The sequence below is a fragment of the Syngnathus floridae genome, chromosome 11 (assembly GCF_059516105.1).
Source record: "Syngnathus floridae isolate MCC-2025c chromosome 11, RoL_Sflo_1.0, whole genome shotgun sequence".
Classification (NCBI taxonomy): Eukaryota; Metazoa; Chordata; class Actinopteri; order Syngnathiformes; family Syngnathidae; genus Syngnathus; species Syngnathus floridae.
Window position 1 is genome coordinate 8,553,547 of NC_142423.1, and position 23,438 is coordinate 8,576,984.

General features: G+C 40.7%; 1 protein-coding gene across 3 annotated transcripts; it reads left to right on the plus strand.

The window, feature by feature from the left end:
* Positions 1–255: 255 nt before the first annotated feature.
* LOC148390876 (SLIT-ROBO Rho GTPase-activating protein 3-like) lies at positions 256–23,072 on the plus strand. Of its 3 annotated transcripts, XM_088389142.1 has the most exons (23): positions 256–588; positions 755–890; positions 6,400–6,595; positions 10,214–10,376; positions 11,634–11,696; positions 13,346–13,537; positions 13,851–13,979; positions 14,058–14,279; positions 14,367–14,468; positions 15,419–15,616; positions 15,691–15,775; positions 16,711–16,738; positions 17,140–17,242; positions 18,155–18,215; positions 18,624–18,701; positions 18,847–18,981; positions 19,095–19,200; positions 19,266–19,493; positions 19,936–20,009; positions 20,090–20,270; positions 20,419–20,562; positions 20,681–20,954; positions 21,036–23,072. In XM_088389142.1, exons 2-23 carry the CDS (start codon positions 848–850, stop codon positions 21,501–21,503), a joined length of 3,273 nt encoding a protein of 1,090 aa, XP_088245268.1. In that variant the 5' UTR covers positions 256–588; positions 755–847; the 3' UTR covers positions 21,504–23,072. The 3 variants fall into 3 exon arrangements, with proteins under 3 accessions (XP_088245268.1, XP_088245267.1, XP_088245269.1); XM_088389141.1 differs by lacking the exons at positions 256–588; positions 755–890 and adding an exon at positions 1,211–1,626; XM_088389143.1 differs by lacking the exons at positions 256–588; positions 755–890; positions 17,140–17,242 and adding exons at positions 1,211–1,626; positions 17,897–17,927.
* The last annotated feature ends 366 nt before the right edge of the window (positions 23,073–23,438 follow it).

Below are 23,438 nucleotides of genomic sequence, written 5' to 3' on the forward strand. Positions count from 1 at the left end.
TCCTGTTACACTGGGAGATATTTTTTTTAAATTAAATAATCTAATTCTCATTTCATTAGTTGTCTTGTTTGCTAAGAGCATTTTTTGCAGTCCAATGACGTCATTGTCATGAGTGAACTCACGTCAACGAGGGTTGATGTTGGGACATGTATACTTCCAAGCAGGCGTCATTCCGCTTCTGTGACGCAAGCACGCTAATGTGGCGAAATAAACTATATTTAGGATTTTACAGTTGGGATGAGCGGGTGTAGAGTGATGACACACTGATTGGAGCCTCAGGCAATCTCACCTCAATTCGCAGCAAATGCAGGGGAGGTTGTTTTGTTTGTGCTCACGCTGCATGTGATACTGTGACTAATGAGAATGAGTGAGAATATTTTGAAGTACAGATTTAAATAGAACCGTCATTTATTTGAACAGATTGAGGAATTTTCTTTATGAACCGCGGTTAGTTGTCTGCTCCACCAGCAGAGGGGAGTAACACACTTTTCAAAACATCTTTAAAACTCGTTTTGCACAGTCGACTTGGCTTCTATGGTTAAAGTTAGGGGTTAGTTGGGATCAGGAAGTGTACAAGTATTTTTTAAGGTTAGTTTTTTTTTTATATATTGAAATAATTTCACTTGTTCACATTTGTATTAATTGTGGTGCTAAGTCCCAAGTGTTAGAATGTAGTGAGGATACACAGTCTTCCATGTCATGTGAGATTTTTATGAGGTCGAGCATGATGGTAGTATTTGATTTGATTTTGCAGATAATGGGCCGCTGTGGTGAGGCACTCATGAGAGATTGCTACTGAAGATACTGCAATCAAACTGGCAGGATATGAGGAGGATGCGCAGAGTTTATGAGTTTGGAGCAGAGACGCTGCAACAAGGGAGGCAACCCAGGTAATTGCTAAGGACGCAAGGGGTCCCGAGACGACGGATGGATGGAAAGAAGGATCGATACGCAGATGATTAGATGGATAAAAAATATTCGTGCATGCTCAAGTTAGATGGAATGGAAGTGGTGGGGTTGAGGGGAGGAGTCTTACACGTCCATTCACCCTTTTTCTCTGAACAGCAGCATGAACTATTTGAATTGAGAGAGAGAGAGAGAGAGAGAGAGAGAGAGAGAGAGAGAGAGAGAGAGAGAGAGAGAGAGAGAGAGAGAGAGAGAGAGAGAGAGAGAGAGAGAGAGAGAGAGAGAGAGAGAGAGAGAGAGAGAGAGAGAGAGAGACTCGTTACCGTCTTTTCCGTTCCGTTTTTCCTCCCTCCCTCTTCTGAAATGTGAGTCAAACGTGACTCGTCTTTGTGGAGTTCTTGTGGAGGAGTGGTCTGGATCGCGTGTGCACTTCCAGCTCGACGTCGCCTTAAACACAGCCCAACGCAGCAAAACATAACAGAACAAACCAGATCATCAGGCCGCTGCTCCTTTCGCCCATCCCAACTTGAGCTTCATTCTCGGGCTATGTCGGGCCTCTGATCGCCGCCGCGGAGACGGAGCGAGTGCAGACGGAGTAAAGGTGCAGTCTCTTCCCGCCTCGACTATTTGGGCCAGCCAGCCTCCTTCCAACCATGTCAACGCAGGCCAAAGTGAAGAAGGACAAAGAGATCATAGCTGAATATGAGAGCCAAGTGAAAGGTCGGTGCTGCTCATCTGTGACAATTGTGCAACTTTACAACAAGCGTATGTGCGTGCGTGCAAAGCTGAGGGGTGGGTCTGTCTGCATATGCTCTTAAATGCATGCATCCCACCGGAAATGTCCAAAACCACCTCCCTTTTATATCACCTTTTTGGCAGTACACTTTTGTCCAAACGTGACCAAACCGGTTCCGTTGGAGCAATGAAGACTGCAGGCTGCATGACGAGTAAGGAGCAGGCTGCATTGTCAGGCTACTGCAGATGACTTTCATGCTGCAGCTTTTAAGCTGCACACCCAACTGGGAAAATGGGTCTAATTCCTATCTTGGGAAATCTTCCCTAAAATCCGTCACGCATTTCAGATATACAATCTACAATACTAATGATAATGCAGACTCCAACAAAATGATCGTGTTGCAAGAGCAGCTCGAAAAGGTCACCCAGCAAACAGTTGAGAAAGTCCATCAATAATGGATGGTGTCTGCATCAATTATAAACCATGAAAGGATTTTCCTTTCTGAATCTAAATTTGTGGCTAAGAAGGATATGAGCTGTCCTTTTGCAGGGTGTGTATGAAGCAATAAGACGCTGCATTGTCCTCCATTGTCCTTTCACTGAAGTGTCATATTCGATTGATCTGACAATAATCGTTTTTTTTGTGTGTATTTGTTTTTTTTTGTGTTTGGTCAACAAACAGTTAAAATAAACCTTTATAGTCTGTTCAGGCTTACAGAGTGGACATTTTTGGGTATAATGTTAAACTCTGGACCTTGCAACACGATTCAGTCAGCAAGCTGACTGTGTATCGTTTAACATTTTGTATTTTGAATTTCTATAATGAATTTTTAAAAGGTTTCTACAGCAATTGATATTTCACAGCGACGGAGTGGACATGATAAACTTGGGACTGTCCAACTAAATCGATACTCACTGAGCTGTTGTGTATATTGCTAACATTCCTGAAGTTTCCTAAAGTGACAGCCTGTATTCTAAATTGATCATGTGTATATTTTTGCAACAAAGTAAAAAAACTTACTCAGGCACCAGTAGGGAAAAAAAAAATTAAATAACGCTTTTTTTCTTTCTTTTTTTACAAAAACAACAATTTCCAATGGAGGAAATGATCAAAGTTGATTATCAAACAAGCCTCATGCTTTAGCATGTTCTCATTGGTTCACATATTGGTCCATTATTTGCTCTTCGGCCTCGGTGATGGCTAGAAAAGCCGCCACAGCATTTTAGCTTGTTTCCATTTCACGAAAAGCTTCTAAAATGACATGTTAAGCTCATTTTGGAAGTGGGATTAGATCATCTTGAAGCGGCAAATGGGCTCATTTGACACTGACACTTGGCTACATTAATGCTGACTTACTGGCAGTGCAGTAGCACAATTAACACGCGCACACACACACACACACACACAGAAATACTTGTGCTCTTTGCTAGAACTGTAGAACTGTACACGCTTGGACATGAATGTGTGAATATCGCCAAATATTTCATTGATGAGCTAGTATTCATTCATGAAATGGAAAAATAGGTTAGTCATCTCCTGGCCTCAAACTGATTGACAGTTTCTGTAACCTCAGCCGAAAATAAGTTTCTCACAACTAATTATGTATCATGATGAATACAGTGACATTTAAAAATAGTATGTATCGTTCCATGTACTGTAGGTTAATTTGATTTTACTCCATATTCACACACTTTTGTATGTCTTAGATATCTTTTCTTTCACGTTGGATATGACCGGTTATGTTTCGCCATTGTCGCCTTTGTAGGTGTAGATATACGCATTCCATGAAGTGCACGTGGCCCCAGCCTGCGGGTCTCGTTGTTTATTCATCATAATAAAAGAATGGCCAGGGTGACACTGCCTTGCAATGTCAGGGCTGCATTACGACAGCGAAACTACATCTCTGTTGCCAGCGTGTGAATCTGCAGACGTGTGCCGGTGTCACACCATTTAAAGTGAAGCCTGCTTGGAATGTCAGCACAGCACAATGTGGATTTTCCTGTCCTGCGGTTGCACAAACAGTATTTGAAGCGTTCACATCCAGGGAATGACACGTGAAGTCATGCACGCGGAGCCCCCCCCCAAAAAAAAAGCATAGAGCGTCTGTGAGTGCATTGAGACGCTCACGGCCTTGATTCGAACCAAATGATGTCAACGTGTCAGTCTGGGTTAGGACACATGTGACTAGCCACCCATGGCTAACTGCATATGCAGCCCCGGAGAGCGGCACTAGCTAACCGCAGCAGGCTGCTTCCACGACAATGACTCCTCAAAATGGGATTTCTGCACAAGCAGCCCTGCCTTTAGGACAACTTGGCCCACTTGCATGCATGTACAGCAGAAGTTGCAGCCACTACATGTGAGTGCATCAGAGCATGTTCGCAATACATGACATGGGAGCGGCGCTGAATCAACCTCAGACTGCTTTTGTTTAAAAACAGGATCTGCTCAGCTTTCTTTTTCACTTACAGAAATTTCCCAGAGAATATACACGAATGGAATGTCAATCTTTTTTTTTTGATATGCACAGAACAACTGGGAAATTCAAAATGCAAGACTCTAAAAGACATCATGGAGGATGTGATTGATAGCAAAGGAGAACGATACTAGTTTTTGGTTCCTGCAAAGGTTTATCAACAAATAACTCCCTCTCTTCTAATCCTCACTCTTGGGAGCAGAAAAAAAAATCACTGCCTGAGTACCTTTCAGTTAAACTGAAGATAAATATCACGTTGATAAAGCGTTATCGGTGTAATAGTATCGTAGCATTCCAATGAGCGTAAGTAAGAGTGCTGACATGACTTATGAAAGGATTGTAAACAAATGACCTCAACTGATATGATTTCTGATGGGAAATTCAACTTTAAAAGTTCAACTACAAATGTATTCTTCTACTTCCACCTAAAGTGTGTTTTCCAATGTCCCCAGACCACACCAGAATGTTGATTGTTCGAATCCCATTATGATCACGTACTTTTAGACAAAGTTCTCATCCCTGTTGGTGTGCACCTTCACACTCACTTACATTTGACAGCTTGATGTAGAGGGGAACTTTTCAGTGTTTTACATGGAACTGTGAAGTGCTTGCCCATGTCCTCGCGTGATTATGGACACTCTGCGAAAGCTTGAATCATTCATCGCTTGTAGTCCAATATTGCACAATCCCTAGTAACAGTTTAGCTTCTAAAAATAGCCTGCCGTCTGGAGAGCAAATGCAAAAAAAAAAAAAAAATAAGAAGTCTATTTGATGCCTCGCTGATGACATTATATTGTCACATCAGTCTAAATGTTATCATTGGTTTGCTATATACACTCTGCAAAAAAAAAAAAATTGTGGTCAATTTCAGCACGATGTTCTATTTTGGAGCTCATTGCTGCTTCGGTGCTCCTCGTTCTCGGTTGTGTATCGGGTTTTCCAAACAGAGGAAGTCGCCCGGTGTCCTTGACCAAACGCCAACGACTGGTGTCAAAAGAGAGGGCGGATTAGCTCGCTCTGGCTGTGATGCCTCCAGAGGCATGTAACTAGGCAACTGCATTACCAAAGAAAAACATGAGGTTGTCATGTCCGACTGCATATTTATTTTTATTTATATTCCTCTTCTTTCATTCATATTTCCACTCACATGATGGGAGAACATTTACAAACACCTTTTGTCCTACAGTTTCCATCATTTTAAAACAGAATAAAAGCGCTTTTCATCATTGACGCTCTACAAAGTTCCTTTATGTGCGAACAAATCATATGCATGCTTGAAAACGTCTGTTAGGCCTCCTTAATGGCCCTCAACTGTTTTAATGGCTCATACAGACGTAGCACTTAGTGTGTGTGTGGGTGTGTGTGTGTGTGTGTGTGCGTCAGTAAATGTATAATCAACATACCGCATCTTAACTAGACGGGGTCATAATAACCAATTCATTGATAGTTGAGGTGATGTTTGTGTGAAATTGATTGGTGTAAATTGTGTTTGCAAATTATGGTAGTCGGAGCAAGATGCTCTATTACAGCACATTGATCGGAATTAATGGAATGGATTTAGGGAGGCCAGTCAACCTACATGCTAACTAAGTTGGTTAACTGTTTTCACATTTTCTGGAAGGACTGCAAGTAGCTTGTGGTCATGTTGACATGCTCGTATTTCTGAACTAGCGACTTTTTGTTTAAAATGTTTAGTTGGGCCTTCAAGCTTGATTGTCTCTCTGGCTGCTGTTGTGTTTTCTCTGCTAATTTGTTTTTTTTTTAAAGAGGAGAACGAAAGAAAAACAGAATTCAACTCATAATTTCCTCTGTGTCTGTGTATGATGGGAAGCAGCAAGTTTGCCAACATCCTAATGTGAACTGCAGCAATGCTGCAATTAAAAGAATTCCTCATATTTGCTGTTTTGAGACAAATCTTTCCGAAGGCTCTCACAGCACAATGCATGCTGACCTAGTTTGTTTTCCGTGCTGTCTGCAGCAATAAACAGACATGCGTGTTACAAAACATACACACACGCACACACACACACACACACACACACACACACACACACACACACACACACACACACACGACAGACAAAGGCAGTTAGACATCTGCTTTTATCCAATTAGGATGTCTTTGTTCTGTTAAACAACTACTTCCGCTAGCGTGATAGGTTCCTAACAAATTGCAGCTCTTCCAGTGTGTAATGTTGTAAGAATGACAGCACCAAACATGGCCCACGTATTCCCACTGGCTCTTTGCCTACTAAAAGTGATGCCTCCTGTTGATCTGCAGAGATCCGTAACCAGCTGGTGGAGCAGTTCCGTTGTTTGGAACAGCAGTCAGAGTCCCGACTGCAGCTGCTGCAGGACCTGCAGGACTTCTTCCGCCGGAAGGCTGAGCTCCAACTGGAGTTCTCCAGAGGCCTGGACAAATTAGCAGAGCGCTACTCGTCCAAGATCCGCACTTCTAGAGAGCACCAGCATTTCAAGTGAGTTCCTGCATCGACCTTTCCATTATCATTGTCAGAAGTGATCATTCTCTGTTGACCAATCAACAAGCAGCAGAGTATCTAAAATTTGACAGTTGGTACCAAAAACAAACTACTGTAGATTAAAGGTTAAATTAATTTATTTATTTATTTATTTGTTCTGCATTCTTAGCCTTCACAACATGCCATATGCCAATGGTGTGTACTGCTTGGTAGGAATAGGACTGTACAGACAGGGAACAAAGGGATGAACAATAAAAAAAAAAAAAAGGAGGTATAAAGTATTGACCTGAAATGTAGCCAAGGCCAAGGAAGTCTGGCCTCGGGCTGCTGTGTTCCTTCCAACTAGGTCAGACTTAACCCACTCTACCAACCCCCGCCAAGCCAAGCTCGTCTTCTCTGTCTGCTTGTCATTTCATTTCCATTCTCAAACAACTTCACGCCAGACGCCGACGCTTCAATCCTCGAATTTCCTCACCGGTCACAGAGAATTAGTGAGCTTAGAGTCGAAGGAATGAAACGTTCTATTCAAAATGGTAAATGCTTTTTTTTGGGGGGGGGGTTGTTTAGATTTTAGTGTGGTCATGAATCAAACACATCCTAAAGCGTTTTATATATTGTCGTCAACTAATAGTTTGTTAGAAAACATGTTACATAAATTCAAATCATGCACATGTGAATGTCAAATTCATGTCAGACATAACAAAGGTTGGTTATTCATTGGCAATGGTGAGCTGTCTTGCTTGATTTCATTCTCTTCGGCCAATTACATGAATGTAGTCAAAGCACGCAGAGCTGCCATGTCGGAGATGTTGATTAATGGAGCGTTCAGTCTAAGGGAGAACCCAGTAAGATATTCCCATCGCTTCACTTCTCATGTCACCCGTTGTCCCGGCCCCAGCTCCTAAAGCTCCGCACCCTTCACTTAGAATGATCATCAATAGAAAGGCTTGATTTCACTCTCCGTTATTGTAATGAGTGCAAAGTCGGTCGGTCTCTTTTAAGAGTCATACTTTTATTTCTGACATCGCACAGACAAAGAGGACACGGTCAGACTGTCTATGATACAGCCGTGATATCTGATGAATTTATCGTTAGGTACTGTGGTGATGATGCGGAATTGAATGGTATGCAGATCTTACAACCTGTATCGTTTAAGAAATAGTATGGGCAGTCTACAGCTGTCAAAATTAATCAATTAACCGAGAAGTAAACGATTATCAAATAATCGACAACTATTTTGATAATCGATTAATCGTTTAGAGACATTTTTTGTTAAAAATTCATGAAAACACACTGATTATCTTTTGTGTTTAATCAAACAAGCTTTGATTAAACATCACCAATCAGAATCGGTTTCAAAAACGTTGGTGAGTGCGACATTAATCCCTCTTGTCTGATATTAATTGTTGTTTAGTTGTTAAAATCACTAAACAATATATAATAATTGGTTACAAAACCCTCAATGGGGATGCACTATATTTTCATGTTGCATAAAATTGTATCCAATTATTTAATCAATTGATTGATAGAATATCGATTTCTAAAAACATTTGGAGTGACAGCTGCACATAGAATATCGATTCTAAAAACATTTGGAGTGACAGCTGCATAGCAATCCTACTTCAGGTACGAGTTTTTAGCTAGTCTTTGAATCACATTCACCAAACCGGCTCTGAGTAATATGTCGCCACAGGCTCGCAAACGAGGCAATAAAACCATCAAAACTGTTCCGGCACATGGAGCCCAAGCAGCACCTGGCAATAAAACAACAAGCCTTTGGAGTTTTTTATTTTATTTTTTTTTAAGAAAAAAAGATTACCCCAAAAAGATGGAACCAGCTTGTTGAATAGAAAAAAAGCTCAAGACAATATTAAGTATAAATTTACTGCATTTGTTTCGATACCGGTCCGTCAAAATATGTCTTTGGGTGTTTGGGAACTGCTGGATTGATTGTTGTTTTTCCCAGCGTCAATCAAGCAAGGTAAGTTCAGCATGAAGCAATTACTTTCCAAGTAATGAACGCTAGCAATAGTTTTGCTTTTCTCCTTTTTCTCTTTTTCTGAGTGCTGTTTTCTTGCCCCGCAAAAGCTTGGTCATGAATATTACTTTTTCTCGGCCATATTGAGGAGCAGCCAGCAGCAAAAGATTTTACTGTTAATCTCACGGCATCCAGTGTCGAGGATCAAACTCGTGCTTGGCTTTGAAAGAAAAGCCTGCGGGAAGGGCGGCTTCACCTTTTCACTGCACTGGAATGAAAAGGGAATAACAAAAAGATGCTGATGCTCAGCACCCTGTATCTTTTTCCTGAATATGTTTTTTATCAACTGTAGCTTTTGTTTTAACTTTTGTTTGTCTGATGTTTGTACTTTGCAAATATTGTACTAGTCGTTGAGATTGACTCAACAGTGCCTCTGCTGGTTGCATCTAAGTAGTGCATTCGATTTGCCCCATGATTAATCAAAAAATAAATCAGTTACTCTTTAGACAAAGAACATGTTAAGTTAAACAAGCTTCTCAGTGTTAACTTCAGAAATGAAAAAGCCAAACAATAACTCATCAGGGACAAAAAGAATCAAAGGTGTTGTATGACTTGACAGAAAATCAAAGTGAATTTTTTTTTTTTTTTTAAGCTCTTCAAAACTGAGGCAAGCTCTAAAAATAAGCACTGTGCTTCCGAATCGTCGTTTGATTTCAGAGAGACACTAAATCCAGACATAGCACAATAATAGTATATGTACCGTTTTAATGTTTCATATTTCATCTTTGTCAAAGATTTCCCCTCCAACTTAGTAGCGTTATATCCTTCACAAAATCATTTCCAGTCATCTGTCCCATAAGTAATAGTAGTTAAAAAACAATTCTGATCAGATTTTAGCGTTGGTCATTGACCGTCATGTCTTTATGAATTTATGATAAAAGTTTTTGTAGGCTTCATAACAGTCACAACGGTGGGAAAACAGACAGTCTTATGTTTCCTAAAGAAAAAGAAGATAAACAAACTCTTCGGTGTGAACGTAATTGAACTCACATGCTCCCTCGAGCAATGAGGCAAGAGCAGCCCGCATGCTGGCTCTGTGCGTGTTTGTGTGTGTGTGTGTGTGTGTGTGTGTGTGTGTTTGTGTGTGTGTGTGTGCACGTGCGCGTGCGTGCACGTCCATCCAGCTATCTTTATGAGGACCGAGTAAAATTCACAACCTTGCAGAAAAGGACTTTGAGATGGGGACAGTAGATAATCCAAAATTTAGTGCAGTGTTTGTTTGGTCGATGTGCTGTTTTGGGGTTTAGATGATAACTGCTTCAAGGGTTCGGGGAATGTATTTTCATGTCCTCACAATTGAGGTCTATGGTGGTAGCATTGTGGGCTAGGAGTTAGCACGATCACCTTCATTGAAAATTCTAAATTGACCTTTGGTGTGACTATGAGTTCAAATGGTGCCTTGTGATGGGCCATGACCATTGTTAGGTATGCTTGCTCATTTTCTCGGAAACCAATGAACAAAGTCTTTGTTTTGCTTTTTCAAATATCAGAACGTACGTCAAGTAGATCATAACTATCATCAAGCTTGCGTGTTTCCACCATTAACTGTTCATGCTGTCATTCTGTGGTTGTTTCAGGAAGGACCAAAATCTCTTGTCTACTATCAACTGCTGGTACTTGGTCCTGGATCAGACCCGGCGAGAGAGCAGAGACCACGCTACACTCAGTGACATCTACAACAACAACGTCATTGTCCGCCTGACACACGTGGGCGACGATGTCCTCAGACTTTTTAAAAAGGTCAGCTTTGGAATGAAATGGATGAAGGCGTGCAAGCCAGACTGATAATGCGTAACATACATCGTCACGGGTCACCGGCTTGAAATTCATGACTGGTACATACAATTGTCACGACAGAAAGATGGTTCTCGTTGTCATAGGTGGTCTTAAATTACTGGCTAGCCTTTCAACTGAATCATCAGTTGTGGTTCAAGAATTGTTAGTGCCTAAATTGTAGCATCTTTAACCCTAAATAGCTGCCACCGTCTGCATGTTGTTGCATTTTCTATGCAAATGCTTTGAAGACAAGTGCTAAAAATTTAATTAATATGAATAATTTATTATTATTAATATTATTATTATTCGCATTTTTTTATTATTATTATTGCTGATCATAAATTCTGATCTTGTATAAGAATCTCATTCATAATTTCTGTACAACTGGGTATTTGTCTAATGGAGTCACGACGCTCTCATAACAGATGTGCATAATATGCGCTTTGTGTAAAGAAAGAAAAGTGGCTGTGGTTCAGGGGGTTGTGATGAATATTCTACCCAAACGATCTGAAATCACTATCGCTCGACAGCAGAGGGGAATGGAGGATAATTTATGCTCCTTTGGGGGTTCTGCAGTGTCACGATGGGAGCCTTGATGGGTTGGCCTTCAGCCAGCCAGCCCTGAGAGGCGTTAGGAACAGCCTGCAGAAAGTCTGTCTTCCCCCGCTAAGGGTTTAGCGGAATTGGAGAAGTTTTTCAAAACAAAAATCACGTTATGGTGCATTCATCTGCAGTGCTGTTTCATTGCTAATACACTGCACATGTGGAACCGCAATGACTTGGGTGTTTATTGAGGAATACGTGGAGCGATTGTGCTGATGCTGACATTTTTTGGAAACACAAGGTTGTTGTTTTTGACAAGTGGTCCTTTGGGAGGTGGCAAAGACGTGAACTTTGCAGAGTCCCTCACCTCTGAACCCCCTCCTCCTCTGGGCCTGTTAGCACTGCCAGGGGATCATGTCAGCTTCGTCATAGCTGCTGAGCAACAGTAACTTCAGCTTTTATATGACAAGTCTCAGCTCTCAATCAGTAGTTGATACTGAAGAATTTCATAGCTCCGAGTCTAATAAAGTGGTGGTAAAGATATGGCTGAGGGACCATATCCAGAACACTTTGTTCTTTATTCCGGCCCACCGTAAAAATGTATTTCTTAGAATCACCCCTGGCCTTGAGCACAAGTCTGGCCACCCGTGTTCTAATGTTGACTAATATCTTTTACAGAGCAAAGACATCGGAGTGCAGATGCATGAGGAGCTTGTGAAAGTCACCACTGAGCTCTACACAGTGAGTCATATATTATTGTCCTTCTCTAATGTCCATAACAGGTTGTCTGGCCTTGCGTGCGTGTTAGCTGCAAGTCTCTCTCCATTGCTACATCCTGCTGCCTCTCAATTGTCAGCTGGCTGGCCTGACACTGCAGACGGCAGACTTGCTTGATCAGCACTTTATCCTCTAACTACTCCTGAGGTCACACACACATTTGCATTCATCTATTGTGAATTTCTCCCTGGGGTAGATGGGGAAAGTGGTTGTATTTCTCGTAGCGGTGAAAATGAGCAGCTGCTGAAGGTCGGACACATCTGTTTGATGGGGAAGATTATTCGTTTTTGTCTGCATTCAGAAGACTATGCACACCAGTATTGTAACACTTTAAGTAATAAATGTTTATATGAATAGATGTTTTGAACACAAAGAGTGCAACAACACATGTAGACAGACAATATAACAATTTTAAAGAGTAAATTATAGAATGTTTAAAAAAATAATAATAAAAAAATTGTCGTTTGTGGCAGTCAGTGTGGAACAGATTAATTTAGTCCCATTCATTTTAATGGAAAAAGATGCTTTACGATATGACAGTTTCCAATTTCGAACAACATCACGGAATGAATTATACTAGTATCTCAAGGCGTGGTGGTTTTACATGAGTACACATTAAAATTGCAAAACTTGGGAGCTGCATACGCAGTACGCTATTGATCGGTTGATGGCTTCTTGCACTATTTGGTTTGCTATTGGGAGCGCGTTGCTTGCTGTCACTATGAAAGGCCCTTTCCTCCCTTCTTAATCGATCTGACTGTCCTTTTACTAAATCGCATGCAGACAGGGTTGCTAGGGAACCATAATTTAGGAGTGAGTCAGGCTGCACCAGATTCAGTTTGTGGTTGTTTATTGGTCATTTGATTATTTAGTTAAGGGCTACTCTCTTCAAAAAAGGCATAGTTCATTTTAAGATGTAGGTTCTGGTTTGGGGATTTATTATGCTAGGTTTACCAACATTCTCATCAGGGTTGTTAGCCTGACAAACTGGATTGAGCGCCTGTGTCATATAGTCGATTCATGGATTCGCATTCGAACGTCCCATTTAACTATCTTGATAAATCCTTTAATCGGTTGTCTGTCCGTGTTTGTGGCTACATTCCTTTCAGACAGTGTGTTTTGTTTTTATGGATGGGTCTAGGTTTGGTATTCAAGGGAGAAGACAAACAGGCAAACAGAGAGAAGAGAAAAAGGACACACCCAGTTCAAAGCCTCCAATTGAGCAAGATGATTAAGTTACACTTCCTGTTGTGATGAATGGTAGCAAAAGCAAATACATAAGCCTGACAAACGTATTGCTGTACACAATGTGATATGCCTTTTTAGATCATCAGAAACCATCTTTCTCTATTCCGTGGTCATTATTTGGTTCTTTATTTAAAGTCCAAGACATACAAAATTTATACATATACATTTTTCTCCTTTTTTATTTATTTATTTATTTATTTATTTATTTATTTATTTATTTATTTATTTGCTGACTGAGTCACTTACAATTTATACACATACATTTTTCTTCTTTTTAAAATATATTTATTTATTTATTTATTTATTTATTTATTTATTTATTTATTTGCTGACTGATTCGCTTAATGTATTGTGTATCATGACAGGTGATGAAGACGTACCACATGTACCACACGGAGAGCATCAGCGCCGAGGGCAAGCTGAAGGAAGCCGAGAAGCAGGAAGAGAAGCACATCGGCAAGGCCAACGACATCAGCACCGCCTTGCTGCGATACGGTCACGACGAACGGCCGCAGCGACGGAGCTCGGTGAAGAAGATGGAGAAAATGAAAGAGAAGGTTTGTTTTTTGATAAGATACTGTCTATGCTGAATATTGACTTAATAGTTACCTGATATAATGGGAAAAAAATAGTTCATGATAGGTAGTGATGAATGCATAGTAAATGGTACAAAAGATGAATATTATGAAAAAAAAAAAAACATTTCCCAATATAAATTCCTTTGTCATCAGTAAAACTGACTTGCATTTTAAAATGCCACATTGTTGTTATTGTGTGGAACCAGTCGAGTCAACATTTGGCTGCAATATTGTCACGCTGCACCCGCTTTGTTTATCATCATGCGTTTGTGTGTGTTTCTCTTTCTCACAGAGACAAGCCAAGTATTTCGAAAACAAACTCAAGTGTACAAAGGCCCGCAATGATTATCTTCTCAATCTGGCTGCCACTAATGCCTTGGTGGCGAAATACTATATCCACGATGTGTCCGATATGATCGATGTAAGTAGAGCTAGTACCTCGAAGATGAACACACATTGAGTAGACTAATTAGGATTATGTTGAATTTCCCGCTCATAGTGTTGCGACATGGGGTACCACGCAAGCTTGACGCGAACCCTAAGAACCTACCTGTCGGCCGAATATAGCCTGGAGACGTCTCGACATGAGGGTTTGGATGTTCTAGAAGGAGCCGTGGACGCCATGGATGTACGAGGAGACAAGCACAAGTTCATGGACATGCACTCTCAGATGTTCTGCCCTCCAACACGCTTTGACTATCAGCCGCACATGGGGGATGAGGTGAGCAGGAGATAGCGAGCTCATTTCAAGGTCTTTTTGTTCTTATCAAGTCATCACGGCAGAATTTGTGTCCTGCTTTCCTGCCAGGTGTGCCAGGTGAGCGCACAGCAACCTGTCCAGACGGAACTCTTGATGCGATATCAACAGCTTCAGACTCGCCTGGCGACGCTCAAGATAGAAAATGAAGAGGTGACATGTTTTCTTACTGGGTCTAAATAAACATGTCGTATGTGCCACGCTAACTTCAGTCAACTTAGCACATGAAGTCAAGTAACCTGTTGTGCAGGTTTAGACAATTTCCAAATATAAAGGACAGGAGGAGAATTTAAAGACTGATATCTTCTGCTGTATGTGTGAAGTTTTGTGGGAGAATATTTCGACTGTCTAGCACATTAAATATGAAGCTCTAAGCCCAGTGAAGAGTCATTAAGAAGTGCTCTAATTTTAAAAATGACATCATACGCTTACTAATTTTACATACTCGTATAAATGTATCGCTGTTATTGATTTCTCGATAATATTAGACAGAGTAACACATTTTTCAGTTAATACTAGCTAGAGACGGAAGGAACAAAAGAACCATATGCCTTATTGTTCTTCTTTGCAATGTTTTAAAGTCTCATTTTAAAATCTTATTTGAGAAAAATCTTTTTTTTATGAAGCTCTGGTTTGCAACACATTTTTATTCAGTTAAACTCAACAAAATGTGTTGTTTTAATTTCCAATGTTTCATAAAATAATGTATTCTTGTTTTTAAAAATTAGTTTGACCTAAGCTAATTATGTTAAGATAGTTTTAATATCCCTGGTTTTACTGGTTAGTGATACCTAAGTGGTAGAAAAGTCAATAATTGTCAGCAAAAAAATATATATATTTTAATATGTTTCGATGATTGCTCGGCTTGTTTTAGTACTTGTCACACTGGTTTTATCTGCAACACTCACGTCCTGTCAAAGAAATGATTAAAGATGACAAAATGTATTGTTAGTCTTCTTTGAGAAGAGGAATGCACACTGAAGACATGGACTTATTATTTCTTGTCATGATATGTCTGCTTTTCCTTGACAGATTGACTTGATGATAGATGTTTTATGGCGTTTTTAGCAAATGTTAAATACATGCGTGCGTGTTTATGTCAGGTGAGGAAGACTCTGGACGCCACAATGCAGACCCTTCAGGACATGCTGACAGTAGAGGACTTCGATGTATCCGATGCCTTTCAGCACAGTCAGTCTACAGAGTCGGTAAAGTCAGCCTCATCTGACTCCTACATGAGCAAGATCAACATCTCCAAGAGACGAGCCAATCAGCAGGAGACGGAGGGCTTCTATTTCACTGCAAGTTCTGATAAGATATTGCAAAATATTTGCGTAAAAGCTCAAATATAAAATATATATTTTCCTCCCTGCAGAAATACAAAGAGTACTTAAATGGCAGCAACCTTATAGTCAAACTTCAAGCCAAACATGACCTTCTCAAGCAGACACTGGGAGAAGGTAAGAATTATGAAATGCATACAAAACTGAAATTGTACTAATCACTAATCCCACGCTTTAAAAAAAAATACTAAATTATTTAAATTATGAATATTTCATCTTGCTGACAAGGAGAATTTTTTGGGGTTAATATTAGCATTTAATGAGCACTCAGTGGACCTTCGCTAAGAAGTCAGCTGACTGTACTATTTAAAATAAATATTTTTAATTGCCCAAAAAGTTTTTGTATTAAAAGTAATTAATCCAAAACTGTCCTCTTCTTCAGTCTCTATTTAAGAAGGACAAAATACTGGTTGTAAAGAGTTGATATGACACTAACTGAGCTTGTCATCTCGGTGCATTCTTGGTACCATTGGTAACCTTAAAATGTCATGTCGGGGATGGCGCAAACGCTTTATGGAAATAAATTAGATCATTAAGGCATGAAGGTTCTCCGTTTACATTGGCTTGAACTCGTACCCAAATGACTGAATGTTGCAACTACAAAGTCATTCAAGTTTTCTGCTGCATGGTTACAATCATGTGACATGAAGCGAAGTTGAGCAGAAAGCTGCTTTACACATGACAGAATGCTGCAACCATCCTTTCCTCATTCCCTGATCAAAGTATGTGTGTTATGAAATCGTCCCCTTATAAAGCAACACCTCAAAAGCTGCTTGCACTCTCTAGAGAGAGCAGTCAGGCTATCTGGGGGACTTCAGGGGGCTCTTGTACCGTTACCACGGCGACGGATGAATGGTCGCTGCTTGGCGGCGTGACAAATGCAGCCATGGTACTCACCCCATTGAGTGCGCCTGAATAGATGGCTGTTTTCTCATAACACCCCTTTCCGTTTCCATCTGGCAGCCTTGCATTTTTTGGGCTGGCACTCAACTGTACCATTTGAAAAGCGCCGTATACTGATTTAGCGCCTTTTGTGCTCTGTTTCCTTTTAGGGGAGAGGGCTGAATATGGAACAACAAGGTAAGATGTCCCGTGACAACCGAGACAATAAAGTGGGCATTGATTTTTAAAATCCTTCCTTTGGTGTCCATGAATATGACAAAAAATGAGATCTCAATGTGGGAATGGGAATGTCAAAGTTAACATTGCTTAAGACAGTTGTCGGTTTGTTATGATTACAAAATCAGATTGTTATTACGATTCGCCAACTGACAAGCTAGCTTTTTTTTTTCTTTGAGAAGAAATTGACAAAGCTAAGCTACACACAAGTTCTCAGTTGTGTGCAAAATTCTATTTGATTCCATAAAAGTCGGATATTAGAAACAGTCAGAGTCAAATCAAGGCGTGATATTTGTGACGTACTCCAGTATTATTATTCGTAATTGTCATACCAACCGTGCACCCCCCCACCCTTTCCCCAGGCCCCCCATACTTCCCCCTAAACCTCAGAGAATGCGGAAGTCTAGACCTCGCTCCATTTTTAGGCGTAAGCTGTTTAACGGCAATATGGAGGCCTTCATCCAGGTACAAGCCCCATTGTGTGCTCTTTGTCTCTTGGTGAGCTCCGCTATTTCTCTGGTGGTCTTTTTGATTTTTTGGGTTTTTTCCCGTCCCGCTCATCTTTGGGCCACGCTTTTTACCCATACGTCTGGCTCGCTCACGCTCTGACCCTCCTCTTGCTCGTCGCCTTGTCCTTCGCCGTCTGCTCGTCAAGTCAGACACGGGCAAATGAAGCAAATGTGGAGCTGCAGTTTGCCTTTAACGCTCTCATCCCTGGACAAATTAAGTCCACTCGCTCCTTAAACATGCCGCTTGGCCGTGTCAGACTCTTTCAAATAAAACGAGCAAAGTCCGCCTCTGTCCTGCTGTTTTGCTACGCACTCAGTCCAAATAAAAAAAAGATCATTTGCAGTACAATGCTATCAAAATCAGCTGCAGGTTTTGAAGTGAGATGTGTATTCTCCTACTCTGACTTGAATCTAGCCCCACCTCCTTCCCAACTTCCGCCAAGCCCAATGTCCTCGTGTCTTGCAAAGACACTGAATCGATGCTTTGGCATTTCCAGGCCTCCTCTTTTTTTGTTCTCTCTCTCTGTGAGATCTGTCTTCCTCACTAACTTGTTTGTGGTTGTTGTCGCCTCTCTTCCGCCGTCTACGTGCCTTACTGCTCTCTGCCCAGGGGAAGACGGAATGTCCGAGCCAGGACTCAGGTACACTGTCCTACAGCTTGGTCGCAGTACCGTTTTGCTATATTTTCTGGGCCTCTGTTCTGTTGGTGCTTCTTTAAGTGTACATGCTGTGATAATCACATTGGTTGCATAGTGTTGTTTGGTAGCTGTAACATTTGATATGATTCGATTAAAACAATGAATACTTGATTCATTCTGTCAGTGTGTTTGTTGCTCATCTGTTAATAATAATTTCAATGTAACTGCAGGACTCTGGGCAGCCCATACCAGTGGTGGTTGAGAGTTGTGTCCGATACATCAATCTTTACGGTGGGTTCACATGTTCCATGACTTTATTACTTAATATTCCCTATTTGTTTTCCGTCAATTTCTATTATTTGTAATGTAATTATTTTTTAAATAATTAATTAATAGTTTATTTTATTAAATAATTTCTATAATTTTCTATAATATTCAACGCCATATGTTAGCAAATAATAAATAAATCTTACACTAAAAATGATCTGGAAAAATAAACTAAAATATTCTAAAAGCTAATTAAAAATAATTCAATTAAAAAAAAAAGCCAAAATGAAATAACTAAACTATCTTGAAAAATCCAAAACTATCATAACTATTCAAATCTCTTGAAAACGTTTTTTGTCAGATTTGGAAAGTAAGAAGTGAAATGATATTTTCTCTATTAAAACGTATTCAACCAGATTTGTTTGTTTACAGGTCTTCAACAGCAAGGTATATTTCGAGTTCCGGGATCCCAAGTGGAAGTCAACGACATTAAAAATGCATTTGAAAGAGGTCAGAGCCAGTCATTTCATCTTTGTAGATACATTATTTATGAGATCTTGTCGTCATAATAAATATACAGGCATCATCCAAACATCATATGAAAATTTTGATTTGTAACATCGCCTAAGAGGAAGGTTCGATTGTGTCTGTGTAGGTGAAGATCCGCTGGTCGACGATCAATCGGATCATGACATCAACTCTGTGGCCGGCGTACTAAAACTCTACTTCAGGGGTCTGGAGAAGCCGCTGTTCCCTAAAGAGCATTTCCTCGACCTCATCTCCACTACGAGTGAGTCATCTAACAGGAAACTTGCCAAACGTGGAGCTTCCTCCCATTCATGTTGAACATGAAAAATCTCATTTATGTCTATCAGATCTTAAACGAATGTGTTCTTATTTTAGAGTTGGACTTTGGTTCCGATCGAGCTCATCACCTCCAGCAGATTGTTGCCACTCTCCCGCCACCCGTGGTCATCGTTCTGAGATACCTGTTTGCCTTTCTAAATCAGTAAGTCTCCTCACAGCAACTGAGTGACAGCTCCGCTGTGTCGCTAATTGCCTCCGCTCCTCCAGTTTATCCCAGTACAGTGACGAAAACATGATGGACCCTTACAACCTTGCTATTTGCTTCGGCCCCACGCTGATGCCCATACCGGAGGACCAGGATCCCGTGGCCTGTCAAGCGCACGTTAACGAAGTCATTAAGACCATCATCATCCACCATGAAGCCATATTCCCAGGCCAGCGTGAGTTGGAGGGGCCTGTATATGAAAAGTGCATGGCTGGAGGCGAGGAATACTGGTGAGTTTTAAGGCAAGGTGTCCAGCATGTGCCCATGAATAATATATGATCTAATAATATATCTATCCAGAAATGTACGAAATCTCATTGCTATGAAATGTAATCAATATGATATCGTATTGGGATGAAACTGGTCATTTGTACCCAAACAAAGCATGAGGTTGTTTTCGATCTGGTTTTACACGGACAATAATTGCTCCTAATTACTGCAAAGAGTTAAAGTCTTGTGTTTCATTTTCCAAATTAAAGCCTTGATCCTTGAAAATGACACTTAAGCCTTACATCTGCCATTCAAATGTCAAAGTTCTAATGAATATTTTGCCTATTTTTATTTCCACCAACAAACACTCCCTTTTTTTTCCATAACAGATGCCGAATGAAATGTCAATATTTATATTCATTTCGAATATGGTTATTGTTGCAATTTCTTTTGTCCGATCAGTGAGAGTCCACACAGTGACGCTGGCGCTCTTGATGAGGTAGACAACGGTACTGGACCTAACACAAGTGACGATGGTGAGTCACAGCTAGTTCAAATAATCACTCATCCATCATATTGCTACAAAATCTGATTTGGTTGAATTTTTTTTTGACAGAGCTGGAGCAGATAGAAGCTATCGCCAAGTTTGACTATGTGGGGCGAACTCCAAGAGAACTTTCCTTCAAAAAAGGAGCCTCGCTGTTACTTTACCTGCGAGCTTCGGAGGACTGGTGGGAGGGTCGACATAACGGTGTGGATGGTCTCATCCCGCACCAGTACATTGTGGTGCAGGACATGTATGTAAAATGCTTTTTTTGTTTTTTTAAATTCAAATATTTACATGTTAAAACAACATGAATTACATCCTGCCTTTGCAAAGACAATATTTGTGTTTTGCTTGATACTGACAAATAGATACTAATTTTTTTTTCTAATCTGATACAGGGATGATGCATTCTCAGAAAGCATTCAAAGGACTGACAGTGAGAGCAGTAGTGGATACCACGAAGACCGATCGTCATCCAGACATGAACACCAGTCTTTATCTGAACACCCTCTGGAACGTCGCTTCGGGCCACCAATTGGAAGGTGAGTTAGAATTCAAATTCATACAGATTTTTTAACATTTTATTAAATTATGAGACCCTACACTGAAAACATAAATTTACTCCGGAACAATCGATTGATTTCAAACGGACCCTTCTAGGGCAAGAGTGCGGTCAGATGGAGCTCCCCTTCAGCGCCACAGGAACGGCGACGGCCACAGCCCCACCCGACCCGCCGACGGGCCCCCGAGGGTGGCGCCTCGGCCGTGCAGCCCTCACAAAATAGCTATGAACAGGGGCCTCATAGATAGTCCGGAGAAGCGGCGACTCGCCACCTATGGGGCCGCCGGGCACCCTCAGCGGTCGTCTCCGGTCACCTCTCGGCACGCCAGCGTGGGAGACCACAAAACGCTGGAGGCAGAAGCCCTCGCGGATGTGAGTGGTGATAGATAACGAAGGATTTTTACTGCTAGCGTCAATTTCTTAGCTTTTCTGTCCGTCTGCCTTGTTTTTCAGGACATAGAGAAAACAATGAACACAGCCCTCCATGAGCTATGTGAGCTGGAGCGACAGAATGTTGCCAAACACGCTCCTGATGTTGTCCTGGACACGCTGGAACCTCTCAAACATCCCGGCGGCGGTGGCCAGGATGTCCCCGGAAGCCCCCTGCACACCATGGTCATCAGAGATCCCGAAGCGGCTCAGCGACGGAGCAGCAGCAGTTCCTCCTCTGAAACCATGACCACGTTCAAACCCGCCCTGGCGGTGCGCAGGCCCAACGCGCCCATCAGGCCGCCGCCCGTCAGACCGGTCCGGCCGGCTCCCATGCTCACGCAGGGCCAAGGGCCACATCGCTCCAGCAGCTCCAGTTCGTCAGGTCTTGGCAGTCCGGGCATGACTCCCACTGACAGGGTTTTCCCTAAAGCTCCTTCCCCTTCGCCATCCACCTCATCTTCCTCCTCAGACAAACAGGGTAACGCATAGTCGTGGCGGTTAGACACAAATCAAGAATTGCAAAACAGCGACTGATCGCTACACAGCACTTGTTTAATCCAACTGCTGGTTCCCATCAAACCGCCACTCACACTTTGACTTAAATAGTCAATAATACACTTACTTAGCATAGATGTTGAATTTAAAATGGATGCACTGGAAAGGCCTCTTGTTCACCAATAATAAGGACCATGTCAATGACTTTTACTAGGGTACAAATATGCTGTGAGCTGGAACTTTTCTGCCCTTGTCAGTGTGAGGCAAAGTAGTAGCAAACCACTAGGCCATCTTTTAAACTGATTGAAGTAAAGTTTTGGATGTCCTAATGGCCTGCAGTGAAGCAGCTTTAGTATATCAGGCAAGACAGATATAAAAAACACCACCCTAAAAATTAACATTTTGGTGTATACATTTTTAAATTTGGGACGTTTTTATAGCTTTGAATTATTTGGTCATTTAATGACCCTTTTACATTTTCAGAAAATGAAGAATTCCAAATGTTTTGCAGTGAGTGATCTACCTGATTTTTGATAAGAGGATCAGAATCAGGACACCCCAAGTAGAAGGTATAATGAAGGTGACTGGTTACTGCCAATAAATACTGTGGCAGATTTGAATTGTGGCTCCCTCCAGTGGAAGTAGGAAATATTTAACTGGTATCTCCATATGGATGGCAGCTCGATAAAATTATTTTACTCACCCAAAAAAAAAAAAAAGATTTTTTTAAAAGGTACTACATTTACAAAGCAGACTGTTTTAATGTCTTTAGTAATTTAAGACCAATGCCATCTCATAAAAAAAAAATGCATAGGTTTGTTTGATATCTCTTAAGGTGCCGTCAGTGCAGTATAAATGTGAATGCCACTTATGCTGCATATTCTCAATTTTAGCATCTAAAGCACAAAAGTAACTTGATGGTTTGCACCAGTTTTACCATCTCGGCTATCAGTGAGTGTGATTGCATGTTAGCGTCAGTGGCCTGCTATCGTTGAACCTTTGATTATTGGATGGACTGACTAAGCACAATCAAAACTTTGCTTAGGGTATTTAATAGAAACATCTCAAGGACATTGGCACTTTGTAAAGGACTAACCACACACGTCGTTCCTGTAACTTTTACATGGGATATGAAGAAAATAGCAAAATCATATATCAATGTAGATTCAAAAAATAATAATAATCTGCAAAATAGTAGAATTCCTGCGATGAACTACTAATGCACTTACAGATATTTGCAGGAATTGTGCTGCGTTCGTGTTGTTGATTTTGTACTAGAAACTTGATACTAGTACATCAATGAAGCTTGTCGCCATGTCTGGATGGCACAAGGTCTCGCTTTAGATCAGCTCCTTTGGTCTTTGTCGTCCGTCTCGCCGGGATGATCGATATATCTTTTCAAATGTAACAGGTACGTTTAATCGAATGCATAAATGCTGTTAAAATGATGACTTGTACAAATAATGTATGATAGGAACAGGATATATTATCATCTCTAGTCTGTAGATTTCTTTTGTAACTCTTATCCTTGCACAAGCATTAATTAAAGAATACATTGGGCGATTTTGTCATCATCATATTTGTCTTCAACCACACTTGCAAAATATACATATGCTATATTGTAGAAGTCGTTTAATAATTATAACCATTTTTGCCATTTCCCAGATGAGTGAATGGAACAAACGAAAATCATCAAGCATCTTTCCATTTTTGGAATTTAAAAAAAAAAAAAAAAGTTGGAGTTTTGATATGTAGTATATGCATCGAATTCAAATTTACATGCATGTAGCATTGAATTGCTTTTAATTATTTTTAAATCACATAACGATCATAAGAGATTTAAAACCAAACATCTAATATTAAAACGTAAAATATATGTTTTAATGTAGCCTTAATTAAATTATATATATATATATATATATATATATA